The sequence below is a fragment of the Rhineura floridana genome, chromosome 5, assembly GCF_030035675.1.
Source record: "Rhineura floridana isolate rRhiFlo1 chromosome 5, rRhiFlo1.hap2, whole genome shotgun sequence".
Classification (NCBI taxonomy): Eukaryota; Metazoa; Chordata; class Lepidosauria; order Squamata; family Rhineuridae; genus Rhineura; species Rhineura floridana.
The window spans coordinates 45,068,685-45,094,102 of NC_084484.1; the positions used below are offsets into that span (position 1 = coordinate 45,068,685).

Below are 25,418 nucleotides of genomic sequence, written 5' to 3' on the forward strand. Positions count from 1 at the left end.
GTTGATTGATAAGGGAAGGTGCGTGTGGGCTGATTATTGTTTTAAAACAGATGACCCTATACAAACAATGAATGATGCATATGAGGGATACTGTAAAGAGTACAAACCCTCAAAATCAAAGAAATGTACGGCAGCCACTTGGGGACTTTATCAAACATGTCAGGATTTGTCAAGACATTTTAAAGGAGTCAAGGAGTAAGTTGGATCAGGAAAGAGAGGCTTCTGCAAGAGAGTGAGCCAGTTTGAATGAGACACTGCCAAAGGAACGAGAGCCTTTTGCCAGAGAGAAAAGTGGTTTGACTGAGGCATTTAAAAAGGAACGTGTGGACTTGAATGAAGGGTGGAGAAATGATTGTGACAATTTTGCCCATGAATGAATGAATGTGGTAGCAGAAAAAATCAGGTGGGCTTCTTCTTTAAGACAAATGGAGAGGGAGCAAGACAAGGCATTAGCCCAGGCTGAGGTGACATGTCAGGGTATGAAAGAGAAAGAGGAGGAATGTACAAGGGCTAAACTAGCAGCAGAACATTTGGTGCTTCATGTGAGACAGCAGAATGAGACAGTCAGACATGATAAGTGCCAGGCTCAAATTAAGGAACTGGAGAAAAAATTACAGACTCAGCAAGGCCTTGTAGCAGCGGCGGTCCACCTTCCGGGTGGTGGACAGTTTGGGGGATATTCCCCCTCTCTTCCCAGTCTCCCAGAAGATGCTGAAGTTTATCCCTTGTAATACACCCCATTGTGGTGATCTTAATGTTTCAAGTGATTCTGGTCATCGTCTTAATGGCCCTTGTAAGATGGATCCTGTACCAAATGGCACAATTATGCCAGATGGAAGAAAGCAAAAGAATTCAGGACAGAACAGAAGGACATAAGGTGTGAAAAGACATCTGTTTTTCAATGGGGGGAAGGGGAGTTGTTATGAGTGTTCGGCTAACCCCATGTTGGTTCAAGTGGAATCGAGGAGGTGCAAGGCCCTGGAGCATTCTGGACTATAATTCCTACCCCACACCCCCTGTTGCCTTGCTCGTTGTGCATTCCCGAGGTACTGTGAAAGGGGCAGCACAAGACCATCCTGTGAGCAATAAAAATAACCAAGAGAAACTGAAATAAATGTTATCTTCTTCCTTGGCAGACTTCTCTCAAGCCCAGCAGAACTATCCCATTGTTTAAAGAAAGCATTAGAAGAAATCACTGAGTTTTCTCAGTGTCAGCTAGAAACACACACACACACACACACACACATCACCTCATACCCAGACCCCTCCTTTTTCAGGGGACTTGGAAGAGAAAAAGTGTATTTAAAAAGCAAGGCTTGAGACCTAGAGGGGGGGTAATGGCGATCTGAGCTCCAACATGTGTAACTACGCTCTCAAAGAACTCAACGAGGGACTGCAGGGACAGAACAGGCAGGGATTATGTGTCTCGGCACAAGCCTTGAGGCAAACAGATTCCTTCCTGCTTTTGGGCCAGAGCTCCTTCACATCACTTCAGCTGTATTCCAGTGCCCACTCCTGGGCCTAGGATAGGTAATCTCTCCTACCTGTCACTCCTTATAGTAATAGAGTCCTTTGATCTCTTAAGTTTAAAGTTATGAATGGGTTAGGATATTAATGATTAATGCTGCCACACACCCAATAATTTTGTAATGCTATTCTTCTCTTTTCTCTCAATCAAAGAAAGCTTTGCTTTAGTCTAGTTTGGACCTGCATTTCTTGACTCACCTTCCTGTTTTTCTCTTCTCTGCAGATCACCGAAGGAGACGAAGCCATGTTCTCTTTGTCTCCTCTCCTCTAGCATAAGCAGCAATGTCCATGTGTGGTCATTGCAACCTCCAACTAAGTTGACAGAAGTAGCATCTTTCCTATCTGGTATGTATTTCTATTAATAAAGTAGTATTTTCTTAAACCAAGTCTATGTCTGAGTGATTTAAAGCAAGTTAAAAGCTTGCTTTCTCTTATGTAAAATTACACCCATGCAGCACAGAAAGCTGAGCAAGTTATACTAAGCTAAACTCTGCTAATTTACTAAATCTCTAATTGGTCTACCAGCCATTGGAGAACCCAACAGATATTACTGCCAATATCCTGTCAATAAGGTACATGCATTCCAGAAGGATGACCTGATCTTCAGCCAGTGGCTGGATAAGATGTTAGTTATAGGCTGAAATCAGATGTAACACGAAACCATACTATAGTGCTGTGTGAATAAACCTCAGACTTATATGCTCCCCCTTCCTCTGGCACGACCGTGAGAAGGAGATCAGAGGAAGCCCCTTTCATTTTCAATTAACAGAAGTTTATCTTCATATCTGAACTGAGCAAACTGTGATAAGTTTACAATATGGTTTGTTTCAACAAGCCACTTTGAACTGTGGTTTGTGACTTTGATTTGTTCAGACAAACCATATTTAAAACTAATTGCAGTCCCTAGTTTGAACAAAGTAACAAACTGGTTGGTTGGAAGCAAGTGCTTCTAATCTTCCTGCAACAGTGCCAGAAGAAAAGGGATGGGAGAGCAGGCTTGTGCATGTAACACTAAACCATGATTTAGTGTTATGTCCGAACAAGCCCATTACATATGCAGTGGAAAGGAATTGACCAAAACACCTGGGTAGCTTTGCAGATATGGTACCTGCTATAAAAAATGCCTGGTGGAAAAAAATCACTACAGCAACGGACATTTCATGTAGGAAATAGTAGATTTGTCTATGTTATCAGTTTAATTACCTACTTTTAGCTGGATGTTTAAACTAAAAATCTTCATTATGCACCACGTTTCCAGATCACAAGTACATTTTACAGATTGAAGAGGTTATGTGTATGATGAAAATTATTCATAATTTTGGAGTCTGATGTTTCAACAATAATGGCTTAACATTCAATATTTATGCTTACATTGAACATTTTACTTAACTGATTACATTTCAGAAACCAATCTTCAAAAAATTGGTGATGCCATTATGAGAATGTGAGGGTCTCATTTTGTTCTGGTGTACATTTTAGAGCAACTTTATACATTACCAGAATTTAGTGGAGAAGTATCTGAGAATTCCAGTTCTGATTTGTGTGGCTGACATTAACTTTTGAAAAGGAACGTGCTTAGAGAAGTACAAGCTCCAGATGCAGAAACAGCTGCCACCCAGTCAAGTTTCTTTACTTCAGCCATGCAAAAACAGGAAGTACAACTTAGAAGTTTGTGCAACTAATTTCCTCTCCCCATGCGTCTCAGTACCATGCTACATATGTCTTTATACCTTATTCATATTCATAAGTATTCTAATACAAACTGAATCTTAAAATTAAATAAAGATGCATATTGTCTTTTTCCAGGCTCACCAAAATTCCTCTCTTTTTTGCCAAAGGAATGCCTCATAACAAGGAATAAAAATGTTAGGTGTATATTCAACTGAAATTGCAACCAGAGAATAAATTACATTGTGGATTGTGTGGGTGTACTTATGTAACTGGTCCAGTAAGGGCCAGAAATTCAGAATAGGTTACAAGAAATACCAAAGAAGAAGAGTCAGGAATCAAAAATTTGCCAGACCAAATCAGACTACTGATCCATTAAGGTACAATCAGAGCCCTTGCTCAGAGCTTCAGAGGAAGATAAATAAAATCTCTAATGTACCTTCTGAAATATAAAATGCTGCTTAGCAAGAGAAGCACTGCTTCCTAACCCCTTTGGCAATCAGCTTACTTCTGAAGCATGAGATTAGATTACCATTATTTTAGCATGTATAACAAGAACACTCCTTCGTCTACTTCTAACAAAAATTCTTTGTCCTTTTATAAATTGACTTTAATCATGCAAGGCCTCATGTCTTTCAGAAACCAACTATATGACATAAGAAGAGGGCAAAAGAAAATAATGGGAGAAGTGTATCTTAAAAACGACATTGCAATTTGGGGAGATCCAATTGCCTCTCAATGAAGGTGCTATTTATTCTGCAGAGGAAAACGTACTGGTACCATGCTTAAACATACTGGTTAAAACATGCTTTTACACACACACACACACACACACACACACACACTTTTCTACAGCTGCATTTGCAGTTTGCTTGCTTATTTAAAACCATGGGAGATCTCCCAATTTCCTGTCCAGTTTAGCCCTGAGTGTAGCTTTCCAATGTCTTAGGCAGAAGCCTTTTCCAGCTTTACTGCTGGAGACCTTTTGAACTGGAGATGCTATGGAATTGAACTTCAGCCCTTCTTCTAGAGGAACACTTGAGGATTTTATTAGGTCCACATTTTTAAGTGAACTGACCTCAATCACACTTTCCAAACTAATACACTGATCAGGACACAGTTATCCTTCTGTTTTTGCACTTCTCGAAATTTTGTGATACAGTTCTACTAAAATAATGTACCAAAATATATAAAAAATGTGTATTGTAGGATAAAATGTTTCTAAATTACATATTTTGTAAAAATACACATTAAATAATGTAAATTTTATTGCATTTTTAAAAATTATAGTTTGATGTGAAAATTGCATTGAACAGTCTTGTAAATGAACATATACCAAGAAATAGTCTGATCTGTCCACTTTTACAATCTGCATGCAATGCATGTACTGCACTGCTGAGCTATGGTCCCAGCTCCAATGATTGCTCATCACTAAATGTAAATCATGTAAAAAATTCTTACGCTCTCACCAGTGGCACTATCCCATTAACAATTTAAACAAATTATGCTGGGATGCCAAACAGTTTTGTAGTAATAACATGTGTGTCTGCAACAAAAGTATAGTACAGCAACATTTTAGGTTTCAGCTAAAAAGCAGATTGCATGTCTGTGTGCGAAAGCCACTATCTTATTCCTTCTTTGGTTTAGCCTAAAATATACATCTACTATATTGTGGAAATTTAGGTCACAATCCTGGAAGTTGCACCAGACATATCCACTAGAAACACACATCAATCAGATTGTGTGCTCCTAGTGAAACTGTTTGATGTTTTGAGGGGGAATAAATGCATTTAAAGCTCCATCAAGTTTCAAAAGCAATTTGCTATAAAGCAAAGATCATAGTGGTAGGTGACTACCATTTGCTCCTGCTGGGCTCTTGCTGGGAGAAAGGGCGGGATATAAATCAAATAATAAATAAAAATAAATAAATTTGATAAATATAAGCCTGAAACCCTGCTGATCTCTTAGAACTCAATGCACAAGTTTCTGGATTCTGGCCTTCAAAAAAAATTTTTTTTTTAAATGGATGAACACTCCAAAGCCTAAATAAAAGGTCCACACTGAGCTAAACTTCTTTCTTGACTTTAATTTAAATATAATAGAATGTCATCTGTAAAATATTGATTACCTTTAGTCCCATACCCTTTCTGTTTGTATTGTATTTTTATCCAGTCCCATGTCTTTCTTTAAAGCAGGGAGTTATTTTTTCAAGATATGTCCAGAAACAAGTTCTAAGATATTGATGACAATGCTAATGAGGTGACAATATGGAACAAACCTTCCACACTTAAAATCCTCTCAACTTGTAGCACACAGACAAAGATGAAATATCCTCATTTTCTGATAGCTCATACTGATAAGGGCTGAATTGAATTTTCTTTAGAAAACGATTTTGGCACAAAAAAAAGTTTCAGAGGCCTCAAAACATTATTGGAAAGGCCAAGCTCCCCAAACTTGTACATTTCCCACATGTTTTTACTCCTGCTTAGATTTATAAACAGGGTCATTCTTCTTAATAGCTGTGATCCAGCTAATCAGGAATAATGTAGTGAGTGTGATCACATGACAGCAGCACAAATCAGATTTAGCTATGTAACATCAAGAAGCCAAGACAGAGTAGGGGCAATGCCTCTTGCTTTCACTGAGGTGAATGGTTTCTCCTCATCTCTAAATAGCACTGAAATGGGTGGATGGATGCATTTTGAAGGGTGTAAACATTTTTTTAGAAACAACTTCCCCATGCTTTGTCTTGAACTCTAATTCTGATGTCCCCTTCAGTTCTCACAGGTTCTGCTCTGAGAAAGTATTTGAAATTCAGCTTCTGTTCAACACAACTCCAAAACAAAACCTTTGTAAATCACCATTAGCTATCTCTCAGAGACACAGAATGGCTCATTGCTCAATCAAACCTGCTACAACAGGAATGAGGGCTGTGAGCACACTAGCCGCCTACAGCAAAGTGTTTCCATTGGCCACACCTGGAGGGGGAACAGGTTGATCTGCTGATCAGTAGCAAAGTCTGTTTGAAGCTGAATTAAAAAAAACCTCGAGCTGCTCCCACCAGGTTTTACAGTAAAAAGGGGTGAGGTTTGACTAGCCTCATGTGCCTCTGTTTTCAGAAAAGAGAGGTGGAGATGCACTGGAATTGGCAGAACAGTGAGTGTGTCTCTACCGGAAATATGATTTGAGTCTTCCATCTTCACTGTCCATAGACTCTTATGTGGTCCTTGCAAAAGGAGCCAGGAAGAAGCTATTTGCAGTTGGTCAACACAAATTAGCAAGTTGTGTGTGACAAAAAGGGCAGCGGCGTCACTAGCGGGAGTGCAGGGGTGTGTGGACCTCCAGCGCGTGCCCTCCCAGGTGCATGGATGGGAGTGGCTGGTTTTGCGTGCGTATGCACGCATGCACACACACACACTCACCACGCACTCCAGGCTGGTGGTGGAAGGTCCATCCTGGCTTCACTGCCAGCAAGCAGGCGCCTGCTTTCGGTCTCGCCCGCCCGCCTCCAAGGAGGAGTTTGCTGCGGTGACCTCGAGCACTTCTCGGCTCCTTTTCTGGGCAACAGTGTGGGGCGGGGCGGCTCTGGGTGTCACCCTGCCTCAGGGTGTCACCCGGGTGCGGTCCGCACCCTCCGCACCCCGGTAGTGATGCCCCTGAAAGAAGGATAGGGACTGGGAGGGTCTGAAACTCCCTGACTGGCCTTGGTCACCACCTGCTTCTGTGCGCTGGTGTGTGGTGAATGGCAAATACAAGTTATCCTGTATTTCTGAGCCCATTCAGATGAACAAACTATCACACAATGATCTCTTATTCTCACATTTTAGATTGCAAGGGGTGAGGCAGTGGGATTTATGATTCTGCAGAACATATTAAGTTACTGTATTCCCAGCCAGGCCTCTTGTCAATCTAGCTCAGTATAGTTTATTCTGACTGACAGTGGCTCTCCAGGGTCTCAGACAAAAGTCTTCCTCATACCTGCTACCTGATACTTATTTATTTTATATATTTATTAGATTTATATCCCACCTTTTCTCCCAGTAGGAGGACAGGGTGGCTTGTAGCTGTAGGTGCCAGGCACTGAACCTGGGACTTTCTGCATGCAAAGGATGTGCTTTCAATACATTCTCTTCTTATGCTTGAAGGAGGTGGCTTGCTTGAAGCCACCTAATGAGTACATAGCAGAAATAGAGACTTGCTAGTTCACAGCTCATAGGTTCTATATTACTCCAGTCCTCAAAAACCTTCATTTTCCCAGTATTTAATGGAGAAAAAAGGTAAGGCATCAGAAAGTGTCAGAGTTGTTTTTCCCCCAGATAAACTACCAGGACCCTGCAAAAAATAAAAAAATAAAGATACAGGCAGCTAGCATAGTCACAATTGCTAAAGTCAAATTTTGTGAATTACTGGATGATTATGCATGTAACACAGGCAATGTGCACCTGAAGTGCTGGTATCCATAAAGTGGTGCAATCGTTTTGGAGGACAGGTTTCCCCACAGGATTTGAAGCCTTTTCACCTCTGATCCTAGTTGAAAATGATATGAAAACTCCTTCTCTCAAACTATGTCAACACTTCTAGTTCTTGTCCCATATCTGTCACTTATCTGCTACAAGTCAAGTATCCTAGACAGTGTGCAGAATCCAAATTATGTTTGTATCTTGTAGGCTGCATAACAAAACTACTCCTTACTAACGGTTTATACAGCTGAAAGTGATTATACTTAACTCCATCATATGTTACACATCCTAGAGGTAAAAAGAAGTATAATTCCTATTAACTCGACTTCTGGGTAGCTGTTTCCCCCGGTAAGACGCCTTTTGACTCTCTCCCTTTGTTTGAACTTTACACATCTTGTAACCCTGCTTTCTGCTTCCAAATGAGCCCTCAAATTTAATCTTCTAGTTGCGAGAGTTAAAAGCAGTAACATTCTGGAAGACTACTCAACTATTTTATTTTTTATACCAGTAATCTTCCTGAAATAAGAAGCTGGCCTTCGGCCCAGAGTGGGAGCATTTCCCCCTCCCCCTCTTTTCTCAACTTTAGAAGTCGTAGCTTTCAGTCCCTATCAGGGAAATTAATTTTAAGCTCTAACCTTGTCTTTGACTGTAACGAATTGTTTTAATTGGTATAATTTCCATACTTGAGAAAGGCAAAGGAAGGCCGAGCGAAAGTGAATCTGCGTAAGAAAGAAATCCTTAAAGGAATATATTCTTGTTGGAGTTTGACCTCACCTTCTGCCTTAAAGGTTTTTTTTTCCATCCTGGCAAATGGTTTATACAAGGAAAAAATGCCAGGAGCTGGGCATATCTCCTTCTGCAGAGGAGGCCTTGGCAGCCAACCAGCAGGCGAAAATTACGCAGTACTTCCCTTTTAAAGCAGAAAATTTGCCTACTTCATCTGCTCAGCTGAACACCCTGAAGGCCAGCCCTCTCCCGGAAAGTTCTCACAACTGGTCACTAGATTATCATTTGTTAAACAACCCACCCAAAGATCCTTTCAGTGCTAAAAGCCTGGCGGAGGAATTAATTGATGCGGGATATAATTGTTCACTCGGCACAAACACTGAAGGCTTCCCCTCAGAGGTGATTATTATCGACTCAATACGCGAACCCCAGGAGCTCCAGGCGCCTTCTTCTATGACTAATCCTAAGATCAAGTTGGTACCCCCACCAGGGTCTAAGTCTCTCTCCTGTGATTGGGGCGAGTTAGTGATGAAAGAATTGGATCTAGTAAAAGCGTATATAGCGGAAACAAACAGCTTGTTAACCACGCTAGTTAAAGCCATTGGCCCGATCCTCTGTGCGAAACCTACAGGCCTTGTTTCTCCGAATGACTCATGTACAGACATTGAACCGCCTAATTCGGCTCCTAAGCGGACTGGCAAAGTTGCCAAAACACTCCAACCTGCTAGACAACCTAAAAAATCAAAGAATGTCAAAAACCTTAAATCTGGATTGGTTGAGAAAATGAACTTCAAACCGTTATTTAAATTGTTGGACTCTTCTAAATCTCAGCTACCAACAGCTCATTCCAACTCTGTCAAGCAAAGTAAAAAATCTGCCCCAAAAAAGGATTTACCCCGGATGGAGGGAAACAGTATCACCTCTCAAGGTGACGGCGGACAAGTCCCTATGGGAAATCATCAGCCTACACAGGTGGATTGGAGGCCATCCCCCTCAACATCTCAAAGTTCTGCAACCTCCCAAAGATCAACTTCTTGGTCTCTAAAACTGATTAGAGAAAAGTTGGCGGTTACGTGTCTTCCGTGGGCGCCTGGTTCCTGGCCTTCAACCCCGAGTATATCGCATATGGAAAATTGTTTTAGGCCATTTCTACCTGCCTCCCATCACTCGAAAAATATTAAGCATATATCTAAGCTGTATTCTAACCCGAACTGTTGGCGTCTTATCATCACTTTTCGAACTTCTTTCCTTGCGAATCAGATCTATACTGCCAGAGACCAGTTGAGGAAGCGTGGCATAGCGGTTCAACGTTATTTCAGGGATCTGCCCCCCCCAAAATCGCTATATAATTCTCATGTAAATTGGCCTAGTGCTTGCGGAGTTACATTCACAATGCCCTCTATTAGTTCACCAATCCTTTCGACTCCTTTAGCTTGTGACTCCAAGATGCCCGAACAACATTGGGCTTCCAGATCCACCCGTGAGACAATCTCTCTGACACAGGACAGTTTTGAGCCAGAAGAACTGCACCTCATGGAAACTTATAGTCGTCTACCTGAATTTGAACGTATGGCAATTATCAATAGACTAAAACAGCTGATTGAATGTCTAAATAGCATACGTTCAGAAGACTCCTTGGCAGCTTCTCAACAGTGCCCACCCATCTATCCGGACAACTCAAGCAAGTCTCTAACCACGGTCGTTGTTGAACAACATAGCCAACACCTATGTCCTCTGCCCATTATTACCAAGTCTCCTGCTTTTGATGGAGCCATGCAGACAAGCTGCGCTCCTCGCTGTAAAATAGCTCCTCCTTCTATGGAGGCTGCCAGTGATTCCACCTGGCTACAGATGCGTTATTTACAACCTGAGGAACTTGGCTCGCCAAATAAGGAACATAAGGCCAAGTTACATCTCCCAGTCCCAACGCTACAAACGTTGCGGAAAACTTCTAATGTAAGCATCTTAAACCCCGATATTAACACCATCACTTCTTGCCCTTGACAACAACCCTGTCTTACCCATAGGACAAAACACCCGACCATTACGTCAGACCAAGGGTTAAATACAAATTCTGGCTCCCTCTGTTCCCCTGCTGAGACTCAATTGAAATTACTCTCTTGGAACATTGCTGGCTGGAAGAGTAAGACTTTAGATCTGGAGTTATTACAAGATTTACAAGCATACGACATCATTTTATTGCAGGAAACATGGCTGACAGACGATGAGACACTCTTGCTTCAAGGGTTTAAAACCTGGTTGAAACCGGCCAGGAAATATGGTGGCAAAGGACGTGGGCGAGGCGGTTTGGCAATATTATTGGCTACTAACCTTGATTGCCAAGCTGTTTTACCCAACATCGAGGCCCCAGAAACTTGCTTAGCTTTGGGTATTACTATTGCAGGCTTTCCACCTTTTATCTGTTTAAATGTATATGTTCCTCCGGTAAATTCAACTTCGTTGGATTCTCCTTGGCCTCCCTTGGAGAACTTTGTCGAAGTACTCTTAGCAAATTATCCCACACATGAGTTCCTCTTAGGAGGAGATTTTAATGCTAGGATGGGCCATAAATATCCCAAAATTGATGGAATCCCTTGGGAACCACCCGAGGGCTTCCCTCTCTTATTTAGATCAGCCAGAGATAAGGTAGTAAATAAGTATGGTATGGCCCTCTTCCAACTGCTGCTGAAATTCCATCTTATCTGCCTGAATGGTTAACCTCTAGACTCTTCAAATGGATTTTTCACTTATATAGCTCGGACTGGTGCTAGTGTCATCGATTACTTCTTGGGTTCCCCCTTACTGATAAAATGGGTCAAAGAATTTACTGTCATCTCGAGGCCAGAAAGCGATCATCTTCCCTTAAAGTTAGTTTTCCGGGCCTTTCCAAATCCCCAAGCTGTTCCCTGCCAGGCCCCTCATTTGGCCCAGCTATATGGGCTAAAACACCTCAGATGGACCACAGACATAGGTCTACAAGCCCACCGCCTTCTGGCATCAGATTTACTAGTAGACCTCCGACATATAGCCATAACAAACTTCGAGGAGAGCTTCCGGGCATATGAGTCCATAGTACCCCAACTCACTGTGCTGATTGCATCCTTAACCAATGCCTCTGTCCCCCTAAAACCAAAAACCTGGTTTGATAATGAGTGTAGAATCGCAAAAAAGCAACTCATTAAACAAATCAGAATAGTCAGAACTACAAATTGCCCAGAGACTTTCCAAATTTTAATACAACTTAAAAGAGCCTACAAAAAACGTTTAAATGATAAGAAGCAAACTCATTATGCTGCAAACTGGGCGGCATTGGATGTGGCTGTGAATTCAGGCAATGAGGCTGAATTTTGGAAGCTATTACAAGGATTCCTCGGAATAAATGATTACACCCCCATCCCTCCCATATTACAGGAGGAGTGGATGGTGCATTTCCAATCCATTTTCAGGAATCCACATCCTACCCCACCGGTTGCTATAGTTGATGTCTTGGCCGACCTTCCTCCTTGGCCCCCGGTAACAACCACGGAAGTTATGGATTTAGCCAAATCCCTCAGAGCGGGAAAAGACCCCGGCGAAGATATGCTTCCACCAGATTTCCTAATACAGGACCTCTCTTGGTGGGCCCCGCTCCTGGCCTCCCTTTTTACCAACATAAATAATACCGGAGCTATCCCGATGTCATGGCCCCGTCAGAGGACTCCTCAGATGAGGACGACTCGGGAGTAACAGCAGCAGACCCAGGAGCAGCAGGAGACACGGAGGAGCCTCCTGAGAATCCAGCTCCTTCTGCCCCTCAGCTGCAGAGCACCCCAGGGACAGCAGAGGCCCTGCAGCCAGACACAGCCAGTGAACAGGATACTCCCCCCTCACCTGCAGAACGTAGACAGCAGAAGGTCAGGCAGAAGAGAGGCAGGCCTGTCTCCTTAAGGCCCAAACGCTGAGGGCTCACACCTGCTGTCCATCCTGCTCTTTATAAGGCACACCTTGGCTGCAGCTTGTTGCTGACTGCAACGTCAGGCGTGGCTTTGTGTAGACCTAGTTTCCCTGCAGCATCTCTTTGACTGACCTCCTTGGCAATTGATCCCGGACCTCCACTGACCTCGCTTCTGGACTTCTGACTCGGCAAGTACGCTTCGGATAGGCCTGGCAGATTTACAACCCGACTGCTGGCTAAGGACGTTCCTTCCCTGCCAGAGACCCAGGAATTTCCAGCCCCCCCTGACACTGCTGATGCAGTGGAGAGCTGACAGTTTGCAGTCAGCCCAAACAAAGCAGGCAACAAAGGAGTGGGGGAAGTGCTGACCATGGAGCAACTCCAGCAGGAAAACTTGCTCCTGTGCTCACAAGTAGACCAGCTGCTGTTGGCCGTCCAAGGCTTGCAAACCCAGCTAGCAGCAGCCCCACCCCCTCTCCCTACAGGGAGAGCCAAGTGCCCTGTGACTCTCCCAGAGAAATTTACTGGGGCTTCCGACCAGCTCTCAGCCTTCTTGGCCCAGGCTCAGCTCTTCATGGAGTTACGCCCAGAGGCCTTCCCAGATGATAAGACCCGGGTGGGATTCTTGATTAACCTCTGCACCGGGGCGGCAGCTAGATGGGCCACGCCCCTGCTCCTCGAGCGGAGCCTCGTGCTCAATGACCTAGCCGCCTTCACCAGAGAACTGAAGGCTATGTTCGAGGACCCAATCCAATCTGCCACAGCCAACCGCCGGATACGCAGGCTGCGGCAAGGCCGACGCCCCTTGGGGGAATATGTAACAGACTTTCGTCTATTGCAACAAACCCTGGGCTGGAACGAAGCTGCTCTCATGGACCAGTTTCAGGAGGGGCTGTCGGATGAGCTCCTGGATGAGCTAGCTAGGGTGGAGCTCCCTGGAACCCTGCAAGCCCTCATATGCCTGTGTCTCCAGATTGATGGGAGGCTGGAAAGCAGGCGTGCTGCCAACCGACCCCGGCCAGTCTACAGAGCATCAGCCCCAGTGGCTGGGCCCTTGGAGCCTGTCGGCAAGGACCCTACACCCCCGGCAGAACCGATGCAGCTGGGAGGGGCTCGGCCACGTCTCTCTGCGGCCGAAAAGCTGCAACGCCGGCAACAGGGCCTCTGCCTGTATTGCGGGGCCCCGGGACATTTTGCAGCCCAGTGTTCCGCGAAACGACCCACAGACCCTGCCTCGGGAAATGCCCATACCCCGGCCTTCACAGGCCCCTGAGCAGGGGCAACCTCATGGTTCAAGGGGCCCGCCACCTCAGTTCCTCACCGCCCAACCATCTGACTGTGTTGATCGCACTGACAGTCCCCGGAAGGGGGACCCTACAAGTACCCGCCATGCTGGACTCAGGATCCACCAGCAATTTTATGGACGTGTCCTTTGCCAAGCTCCACCGGGTTCCTAGTCAACCCATTCACCGCCCCCTCCTGGTGGAGACTATTGATGGCCGGCTTCTCGCCTCGGGCCCTGTAGTACAGGAGACAGTGCCGCTCGACATGGCCCTGGGGGAGCACGAGGAAAGCCTCCAGTTCTACCTGGCTGCCGCACCACACTTCCCGGTTGTGCTCGGCCTGGCATGGCTCCAGCGGCATGACCCCATCATCCAGTGGTCCACGGGCCAACTGACCCTCGGATCCCCCTATTGCCAAGCCAACTGCTGGAGGCCGAAGGAGCGCATCCTGATGACCCAGGAGGCAAGCTCCGTGCCCGAGGCCTTACCGGAACAGTACCGGGAGTTCGCGGATGTGTTTGGGAAGCAAGAGGCAGACCAGTTGCCGCCCCATCGTCCTTACGACTGTCCCATTGATCTGCTCCCCGGAGCCAAGATTCCCGTGGGCCGGCTTTATTCCCTGTCAGAACCTGAACTGGCAGCCCTCAGAGAGTTCCTCGACAAGAACCTGCGCCGAGGGTTCATTCGCCCTTCCACGTCCCCTGCAGCCGCCCCTGTCCCCTTTGTCAAAAAGAAATGTGGGGAACTCCGGCTGTGCAATGACTACCGCGCCCTCAACCAGATTACAGTTCGGAATCGCTACCCTCTGCCCCTGATCCCAGAACTGTTAGAGCGGCTGCGGGGCGCTCGCATTTTCACCAAACTAGACCTGAGAGGGGCCTACAACCTGGTGCGTATGCGGGAGGGAGATGAGTGGAAGACGGCCTTCCGCACACGTTATGGGCACTTTGAGTACACCGTGATGCCGTTTGGCTTGTGCAACGCCCCTGCCGTCTTCCAGCACTTCATGAATGACATCTTCCGGGACCTCCTAGACCGCTTCCTGGTGATCTACTTGGATGACATCCTGATCTACTCGCGGAACCCCTCGGAACATAAGGAGCACGTTCGAGCGGTGCTGCAGCGCCTGCGGGAGCACCGCCTCTTCGCCAAGCTCGATAAATGTGCCTTTGACCTCATGACCGTGGATTTCCTAGTCCATCAGATCTCGCCCTCGGGTATCCAGATGGACCCTGCCAAAATTGAGACCATCCTCCACTGGGCTGCTCCGCGAAGCCCCAAAGATGTGCAGCGCTTCTTGGGCTTCGCCAACTATTACCGCCGGTTCATCTCCCACTTCTCCGAACTCACCACACCCATCTCAGACCTGCTTCGAGGCAAAGAGAAGTTTGTTTGGACCGAGGCCGCTCAACAGGCCTTCCGGCGCCTCCAACACGCCTTTACATCTGAACCCATCCTCCAGCAACCCGACCCTACCCGACCTTACATAGTGGAGGCCGATGCATCGGATAAGGCAGTGGCAGCAGTCCTACTTCAGCCGGTGGGGAGCAAGCAGTCCCTGCTCCCCTGTGCGTTCCACTCCCGGAAACTCAACGCTTCGGAACAGAACTACACCATTTGGGAGAAGGAGTTACTGGCCATCAAAGTAGCCTTCGAGACCTGGCGTAATCTCCTGGAAGGGGCACACCATCCGGTCCAGGTACGAACAGACCACCGAAACCTGGAGCACCTGCAAAGCGCCCGACGGCTGAACCAACGCCAGATCCGGTGGTTCCTGTTTTTCTCCCGGTTCCAGTTCACGGTCACCTACCTCCCTGGCCGCCAAAACACCCTAGCAGACGCGCTCTCTCGCAAGCCAGAATACCGAGCCGAGCAGGTCGATCGCCCCCTTCGACCAATTCTTTGCCCAGAGAACTTCGCTGCTACCCACCAGCTGCAACCCCTCCTGGACCGGGTGCAGGAACAGCAGCAAAAGGACTCCTACGCCCTGGCCCAGCAGCGAGAGCTCCAGTCAGGGATGCCCGCCCGGGACAACCCCTTTTCCTTGCAGCAGGGCCTCTTGTATCATCGGAACCGGTTGTACGTTCCCCCGGGAGCTCTGCGGGGAGAGGTGCTCCACCTCTGCCATGACAGCCAGCCGGCAGGGCATTTTGGAACGTATAAAACCCTCCACCTGGTCCTACGGGATTTCTGGTGGCCCCGGGTCCAAGCGGACATCAAGGACTATGTAGCGGCCTGTGATACCTGCCAGCGAGCCAAGAGCCACCCCGGCAAGCCCCCGGGACTCCTGCTCCCACTGCCTACCCCCCCTGGGCCCTGGCACTCGGTCTCCCTGGATTTTATCACGGACTTACCGGCCTCCCGGGGAATGACCACCATCCTCGTAGTCGTAGACCTGTTCACCAAGATGGCCCATTTCCTCCCCTGTGCCGGCCTACCGTCTGCCCCAGAAACTGCGCAATTGTTCTTGACCCAGGTTTTCCGGTTACACAGCCTCCCCGACCACCTGATCTCTGACCGAGGAGCCCAGTTCACCGCCTGGTTCTGGCAGGCCCTGTTTCGGGCCCTGAACGTCCAGATCCACTTGTCCTCCGCCCACCACCCTCAATCAGATGGACAAACAGAACGGACCAACGCCACCGTCGAACAATACCTGCGGTGTTACACCTGCTTCCAACAGGACAATTGGGTGGATCTGTTACCGCTGGCGGAGTTCGCGTATAATAACTCTGTGCATGCCTCCACGCGCCAGACCCCGTTCTTTGCCTCCTACGGCTACCACCCCCGATTCTTCCCCTCAGTACGACCCCCGTCACCGGTCCCCGCTGCGGATGTCATGCTGCAGGAGTTGCAAGCCCTGCAGGCAGTCCTGAAGGAGCAGCTGGAGCAGGCCAAGGACGCGTATAAGCGCTTTGCTGATCGCCACCGCCAACCAGGCCCGCCGCTGAAGGTAGGCGACTGGGTATGGCTCTCAACCAAATTCCTGCGTTCGCAACGGCCGTCTCACAAGCTGGAGGCTCGGAATGCAGGTTCCTTCCGGATCACCCAGCAAATTAACCCGGTGGCGTTCCGGCTCCAACTCCCTGCCTCCTTCCGCATTCACCCTGTCTTCCATAGATCACTGCTGACTCCCGCTCTCCCGCCTCACCCCTTGGGTAGTCAACCACGGCCCCCACCACCGATACAAGTCAACGGGGAAGAGGAATTCGAAGTGGCGCAGATCCTGGACTCCCGGAGGCATTGGGGCCGCCTCCAGTACCTCATAGACTGGCAGGGGTACGGCCCTGAGGAACGCTCATGGAAAGATGCGGCGCAGGTGCATGCCCCTCATCTGGTCCGGCGCTTCCACCAGCGCTACCCGGATAAGCCGGGCCCCGGCGGGAGGCGGAGGGTTGGTCGTGGGGCGGGGGATAGTGTCATGGCCCCATCAGAGGACTCCTCAGATGAGGACGACTCGGGAGTAACAGCAGCAGACCCAGGAGCAGCAGGAGACACGGAGGAGCCTCCTGAGAATCCAGTTCCTTCTGCCCCTCAGCTGCAGAGCACCCCAGGGACAGCAGAGGCCCTGCAGCCAGACACAGACAGTGAACAGGATACTCCCCCCTCACCTGCAGAACATAGACAGCAGAAGGTCAGGCAGAAGAGAGGCAGGCCTGTCTCCTTAAGGCCCAAACGCTGAGGGCTCACACCTGCTGTCCATCCTGCTCTTTATAAGGCACACCTTGGCTGCAGCTTGTTGCTGACTGCAACGTCAGGTGTGGCTTTGTGTAGACCTAGTTTCCCTGCAGCATCTCTTTGACTGACCTCCTTGGCAATTGATCCCGGACCTCCACTGACCTTGCTTCTGGATTTCTGACTTGGCAAGTACGCTTCGGATAGGCCTGGCAGATTTACAACCCGACTGCTGGCTAAGGACGTTCCTTCCCTGCCAGAGACCCAGGAATTTCCAGCCCCCCCTGACACTGCTGATGCAGTGTAGAGCTGACACCCGACAGGTTGGTTGACCAGCATCAAGAGGAAGTGAGTGTACAAGGGGCAAATTATTGGGCATTGCTTGATACTGGTGCCGCTCAGACATTACTGAGGCCAGATTTAATAAAATCTGAGGTAATATTACCTCAGGAAACTGTGACTATCCAAGGAGTGAGGGGTCAACCAGAAAGTTTGCCTGTGGCCCTGGTGGAAATGACTTGGAGAGGCCGAGAGGGCCGATATAAAGTAGGCATTAATGCCCAGCAACAAGAACCAGTAATACTGGGAAGAGATGTAATGGGAGCCCAAGGAAAGATCTATGTAGTGACCAGACAGCAAATTGGCAGAGAAAAAGAAGCCATATTAAGGGGGGCTGAAACAAACAGGGTGGAATCTGTTAACCAGCCTCAGGTCACCATAGCAACCACTAGCAGGCCTGCTGAAGGAGACAAACTGTATCAAGTGGTCTCTGATAAGAAAGAAGCAGAGCAATTCAGGGAAGAGCTGCATAAAGATATAAGTTTGAAGCAGATAAAGGAACAAGCTCTGACCCAACAGATTCCTTTCACTGACAAACTGAGGAATCAAGTTGTGTGTGAGAATGGGATTTTATAAAGACTGTGGATGCCCGCTGAGAGAAAGGATGAATGTGAACCAGTGAAGCAATTGATAGTACCTAGCAAATACAGAACCAGATTGCTAGAGGTAGCCCACGATGTCCCATGTGCAGGACATCTGGGAATAAAAAAGACCAAGAGGAGATTGGCGGCACACTATTATTGGCCAAACATCTCCAAAGATGTAAAACAACATTGTCTATCTTGTGGTATATGCCAAAAGGTGGGAAAAAGTGGAGTAAAGACTAAGGCACCCTTAAAGCCCCTTCTTATAATTGGACAACCCTTTTATAGAGTGGGAATAGATTTGGTGGGCCCTTTTTCCAAACCCACAAGGCATGGCAAGAAATATCTAGTGGTGGTGGTGGATTTTGCCACCAGGTAACCAGACGCAGAAGCACGAAGATCTGTAGAAGCCCCTGTAGTGGCAGAGGCTTTATTAAAAATCTTTATGAGGCTGGGTTTCCCTCATGAAGTGCTGACGGATCAAGGCAGTGTATTCATGGGAGAAGTGATGCAATGTATGTGGAAATGTTGTGGTCTAAAACATCTAAAGACCACTACTTACCATCCCGCCACTAATGGGTTAACAGAGAGATTCAATGGCGTTTTGAAGGGCATGATCAGAAGCTATGTTCAAGATCACCCACAAGACTGGGATGAACGGTTGGGATGCTTCTTATTTGCATACAGAGAAGTCCCTCAGGAGTCAACAGGCTTCTCACCCTTTGAACTCGTGTTCACTAGAAAAGTGAGGGGACCTTTGGAACTATTAAAAAATTCATGGGAAGGAACCCTGGGAGAGTACAAAACATCTGTAGTAGATTTTGTATTGGAATTCCGCAATAAATTAACATCAATGATGGAGGTGGTGGAAAAGAATTTGAGTCAAGCACAGGAGAAGCAACGTTACTGGTATGACAGAACAGCCAGGGAACGTGTGTATGATGTGGGAGATATGTTTATGGCGTTCATACCCAGGAAACAGGACAAATTACAGGCTAACTGGGAAGGACCATATACCATCAGAGAAAGGCTTGACACAGTGACGTATGTAATCACCACAGACCAATTAAACAAAAGCAAAGTGGTTCATGTAAATATGTTGAAGCCTTACCATACCAGGGATGTACAGGTGTTGCAAGTTACCTTATTCCCTGAGGGAAGTGGGCCTGAACTTCCAGATTTGGTACAGGAAAGCAAAGACAAAGGAGGGGTAGATCAAGTGGAATGGTCAGAGGAGGTGAAGGAGGAAGTAAAAGAAGAGATTCTGAGAGTTTTGAAAACCTATAGGAATCTCTTTAGCAACAAACCTGGCCGAACCAGTATAGTTATACATTCCATTGATACTGGAGATCATGCCCCAATCAGATCTGTTCCGTACTGTGTGAATGGGAAAGTTTTGAATGAGATCAAAAAGGAGGTGGAAGATATGCTGGAATTAGGAGTGATCAGGAAATCCATCAGTCCCTGGGCCTCAAGTATTGTCCTGGTTCCGAAAAAAGATGGAACGACAAGATTTTGCATTGATTATCGGCTAATCAATAAAATTACTGTCCCAGATGCGTATCCTATGCCTAGGGTAGACGCAATGTTAGAGTTATTGGGGGCAGCAACCATTATCTCTACACTAGATCTCTGTAAAGGATTTTGACGAGCAATCCAGAGCCAAAACTGCCTTCAGTACACCAGATGGGTTATATGAGTTTGTGACCTTACCCATGGGACTAAGGAACTCACCAAGTTCATTTCAGAGGCTAATCAATACTGTGTTGCCAGGCATGTCAGATTTTGCAGTGGCCTATATCGATGACGTGGCCATTTTTAGCAAGTCGGTGCCTGAGCATGTCCAACACCTGACAACAGTATTGGAGGCCTTAAGAAAAGCAGGCCTCACAATAAAAGCTAAGAAATGCCAGTTTGGACTAAAGGAAGTAATCTATTTAGGACATAAGGTGGGGAGTGGGAAAATCACCCCCTTATGGAACAAGGTGGAGGCAATACAAGCGTGGCCGATCCCCTTAACCAAAAAACAAGTAAGGGCATTTCTGGGTGTGGCTGGATTTTATAGGAAGTTTGTGAGAAATTTTGGGGAAATAGCAACCCCCTTGCATGAATTAACAAAGAAAAAGTGTTCTGAGCGTGTGGTATGGACGGATGAATGTCAGAAGGCTTTTGATCTACTGAAGCAAGCCTTGTGCCAAGGACCCATATTAATAGCACCAGACTATGAGAAACCATTCATTGTGGCTACAGATGCGTCGGACCTTGCGCTGGGAGTCGTCTTGCTACAGGAGAGAGAAGGCACCAGACATCCAGTGGCGTACCTGAGTCGCAAGCTGATGCCGAGGGAGAAAAACTATTCGTCGGTCCAGAAGGAGTGCCTAGCGGTCGTGTGGGGACTGAACAAGTTGCGCCCATACGTGTGGGGATGAAGATTCACAGTGACTACGGATCATCGGGCCTTGTTATGGTTGCACACTATGAAAAACCATATGCTGCAGAGGTGGTCCTGGGCCCTACAGGACTATCAAGTGGACTTCCAGTTCATAAAAGGCAAGGACAATGTACTGGCCGATGGACTTTCCAGGCAAGTGGCTGGGACTGCAGTGACGTGACCAGACAGAGGAACAAAGAAAGACATTTTCCCCATAGAGACTTTTATTTGTTAACGCGACGTATAAATCCTGGAACAGGAATAATACTCTGCCGTTGTTTAAGGGGGGGGAATGTGATGTTCCTATATTAATGTATATATGGTAAGTGTTGGTTGCTTAGAAGATACATGGTAAGTGGAGTGAAAGAGGAGGGGGAGTGAATGGGCAGTAGAATGCTAGATGATTGGCTGAGTGTTTAAAATGGCTGAACGTATAAAAGGAAGAGGGAGAGTGGAATCTGGGGGGAGAAGAGAAAGAGTGGGTTGTTTGGTGGGTTTGAGAGAGTGGTTTGCCAGGAGAGAGTGGAGAAGGAGGGGGGTGGAGTTCGGATTAGTATTGAGTAAAACCATATGCTTATGTGCCTTAAGAAGAAATCTTGTTAATCTTGTTAGCTTTGTTATCTTTAATAAATACTTAATTTGGTTTACCAAAGGCCTGGTCCTTGGCTGGGGTTTCACAGACCAGAAGGGAGGGTAAGGTAATGACCAAGGCTGAAGGGAAACTGTAACAAATGGTGGCAGCGGTGAAGAGAATAACAATACCAGTATTCAGAGTCTCTGGGAATACTAGTATTAGGACGTGACTGGTGGTTGCCTAGCAGGGGGATCTGTTGAGATCTGTGCTAGAGCGGGGAGAGAAACCATATAAAAGGACAGTCCGGACTGGTGGAGTCCCTGGTGGTGCCTAGAGACAGGCAGTAACCACGAGCAGGTAGGAACCTGACAGGGAGAGCCAGGGAAGGGCGTCACAGTACTGCCTTCAAGTTGATTCAAGGGCTGATGGCTTTTTATGAACTGAACATGAATTTAGTATATTTCACACATGCTAATCATATATGTGAGAGCCAGTGTGGTGTAGTGGTTAAGGTGTTAGACTATGACCTGGGAGACAAGGGTTTGAATCCCCACGCAGCCATGAAGCTCACTGGGTGACCTTGGGCCAGTCACTTCCTCTCAGCCTAAGAGGAAGGCAATGAAAACCCCCTCTGAATACTGCTTACCATTAAAACCCTATTCACAGGGTCGCCATAAGTCGGAATCGACTTGAAGGCAGTCCATTTCCATTTTCCAATCATGTATGTTGAAGCTGATCAAACCTACTCTTATGTGTCCACCCAAATTCAAGCTACTGTCCCGTCCCTGTCAACTGATGTATTATTTCACACCTGCTGGGAGGAAGGGTGGGATATAATAATAATAATAATAATAATAATAATAATAATTCCATATGGAGAGAAATGTCCAACCATTAAGGCTAAGCTCTTCTGTTTATCACTTGATGCCAGGTTAAGCAAAACCAATTTTATGACAACCCAACCTTTGGGCCATTAATCATCCATTTGGCCATATTGTCTATTCACTAATAGGAAAAAAAACACCTACCAGTTTAAGAAAGTATCTATAGCCAACAGATATTTCTACCAAACTTTAAAAAGCAGGGAAATTGGGCAGCTATAATGAATGTACCAGAGGACCTGATCTCCTCTCTGAGATATTGTACTGCCTACAAATTTGTAAAAATGCAAACACAATTTGGGTTGGTCTTTCACAGCCCAATCCACTTCCTGTGTAGCTTGGAGGAGGAGGGGAGGATATTGGATGCGTGGGTGGGAACTGGACGGAGGGAAAGTCCTTTTCCTTTTCAAAAGGAAAACATTGTTAACAATATCATTTTGGGGGGTGTTCCCTATCTTTTTATTCTACAGCAGACGCATGTAGTCTCCCACCCAAATTTAAACCAAAGCTGTTCCTGGCCACATCCACATCAGACATTTATTCCACTTTAAACAGTCATGGCTTTCCCCAAAGAATCCTATTCCCCTCACAGAGCTACACCCTATTCCCCTCACAGAGTCACCAGAATTCTCTGGGAAGAGGGGCTGACTGTTAAACCACGTTGGCCACTGGAGCTCTGTCAGGAGAATAGGAGTCTTCTAACAACTCTTATCACCCTTCACAAACTACACTTCCCAGGATTCTTTGGGAGAAGTGGAATAAATGTTTGGTGTGGGTGTGGCCACATGATTAGCTAAGCCAAACAGCTGTTAGTCTGGCTTTTAGAACACTGTCAGTTGATTCTTACTGAGCATGCCTGTGCTATCATAGACTCCAGTGTTAATTTTCTTAAATTAATTAAAATCAGCCATGCATTTTTTCTAAAGTATTTTTATTACTGGTGATCAGTTATAGATGGCATTTATCTACATTGGTATATAAGTATACAAATGGAGTAGCAGCAACTTTTTTTGTAAACCATGATGTCATCAAGGCAAGACTTTGGGGCAGTAGTCCAGGACCCCACTCAGCAAAATGAAAGGGAGGGCCCCCAAACATGGCAGGGCTAGCTTACCACATTTTGAAGTGAAGCAATACATGTTGTTATTATGTGCCTTCAACTCGATTACAACTTATGGCGACCCTAAGAGCGACCTCCAAGAGCATCTGTTATAAACCACCCTGTTCAGATCTTGTAACTTCAGGTCTGTGGCTTCCTTTATGGAATCAATCCATCTCTTGTTTGGCCTTCCTCTTTTTCTACTCTCTTCTGTTTTTCCCAGCATTATTGTCTTTTCTAGGGAATCATGTCTTCTCATTATGTGTCCAAAGTATGATAACTTCAGTTTCATCATTTTAGCTTCTAGTGATTATTTGTCTTTTTCACATTCCATGGTCCAAGCTCTCCTCCAACACCACATTTCAAATGTTGATTTTTCTCTTTTCCATGTTTTTCACAGTCCACCTTTCACATCCACACATAGAGATCGGGAATACCATGGTCTGAATGATCCTGACTTCAGTGTTCAGTGATACATCTTTGCATTTGAGGACCTTTTCTAGTTCTCTCATAGCTGTCCTTCCCAGTCCTAGCCTTCTTCTGATTTCTTCACTATTGTCTCCCTTTTGGTTAATGACTGTGCTAAGGTACTGATAATCCTTGACAAGTTCGATGTCCTCATTGTTACCTTTAAAGTTACATAAATCTTCTGTTGTCATTACTTTAGTCTTCTTGACATTCAGATGTAGTCCTGCTTTTGTACTTTCCTCTTTAACATTCAACAGGATCTGACCTGGGGGGCTCATTTTCCAGCACTATCTCGTGTTGCATTTTGGATACTCTGTTCAGAGGGTTTTCATGGTAAGCGGTATTCAGAGGTGGTTTACCATTGCCTTCCTCTGAGGCTGAGAGGCAGTGACTGTCACAAGGTCACCCAGTGTACTTCATGGCTATGTGGTGATTTGAACCCTGGTCTCCCAGGTCGTAGTCTTTAGCAATCAATTTATTTTTAAATGCGAATAATGCAGTGTATTAACTGGTTTATCCGGAATTAACTCCAGACAAGTTTGTAGCATTCCGCCTTTTGCAATTTCACTAGAAAAAGAGTGGCTCTTGAAATAAAAAACTATATGTTTGTATCCAAAGGGAAGGAAGTCCATTTGTATAAGGAACCTTTTCTGCCTTCTCCTCCTTCTCTTCTCCTGTGCAACCCCCTGAAAAGGGTCACAAGGATCAGAAGACTCTCAATAAAGGTCTGAGATGTGGCATGGGCCCTGCAGTCAGCAACGGAATTGCCGAAAACTGGACAGGGGCTGCTTGCAAAAACAGAAAATAAATTATGCAAGGTGCCTCTGCGCCAATTTTGCACTCTCCATTCTGCATGCCCCCCCAACCCTGTGCCACCTTTGACATTTCTTGAGGGCCCACCAACCCCCATGAAAGCTTTTTCAGGGACCACAAGTGAATGCAGTGGGGATAAGAGAGTGAAAAGCCACTTTGCCTGAGCAACTTCCACTTGTACAGCATTAGATACAACTCACAATATTGAATATTAGTAAATCTTAATTTTATTATGTTTGAGATTGTCATATATTTATTGCTAAAAATTGACTTCCCAATGTTCTGAGCATTTATGTTTCATAAGCAAAGATACAAATCATAGAATGAAAGAGCTGGAAGGAACTTTAAAGGTGATCAACCCGCTGCTCAATGCAGGATCTACAATAGAGGATGTAACAACCGTGTATCCCTGACAGATGTCCATCTAGTCTCTTCTTAAATACCCCCAGCAAAGGAGAGTCTACCACTTCCTGAGATAGCCTGCTTCACTGTTGAACAGTCCTTTCTGTTAGGAAGTTTCTCCTAATTTTTAGCCAAAGGCAGTTTCCCTGCATTTTTCACACATTGGGTCTAGTCCTTCTTTCTGGAACAACAGAAAAGAAGAAATGCATAGGTTCAGATAAGAGGCTTGCACCAGACTAATGATATTTTTAATAGTTTTTATTTGAACAGTTGACCTCCATGAAATATTATAAATTGTTTTTGAGATACTACTCATTTAAAAAAGCATTTTGGTATGTGGTGTGGCAGAAGTGGGGAGGGGGGAGAGGCTAAAAAGAAAAACAAGTTTAGTCTTATTGGAACTTGTTTCATGGGTTTTTTTGGATCCTAGCTTTTTTTTTTTGTTCCTTCATTCTAGCCCTGTAGTTAGACTTCCTTGTTAGGCTGCCACATTTCTAGGTGGGGCATTTGGGGGGGGAGTATAACGTCAGTGAATTCCTCCCCGCCCTGGTGGAGAG

General features: G+C 46.1%; 2 protein-coding genes across 5 annotated transcripts in view; one reads left to right on the forward strand and one right to left on the reverse strand.

The window, feature by feature from the left end:
* The window catches only part of FGF14 (fibroblast growth factor 14), a 525,484-nt gene that overhangs the window by 112,365 nt on the left and 387,701 nt on the right, over nucleotides 1–25,418 (reverse strand). The window lies entirely within an intron of this gene.
* LOC133385725 (uncharacterized) lies at nucleotides 8,466–16,824 on the forward strand (the record flags this gene model as incomplete). The annotated part of the gene is made up of 4 exons (XM_061629316.1): nucleotides 8,466–10,337; nucleotides 10,587–10,770; nucleotides 14,063–14,940; nucleotides 15,664–16,824. Coding segments are annotated over exons 1-4 (4,095 nt in total), but the record flags the coding sequence as incomplete, so codon positions are not given.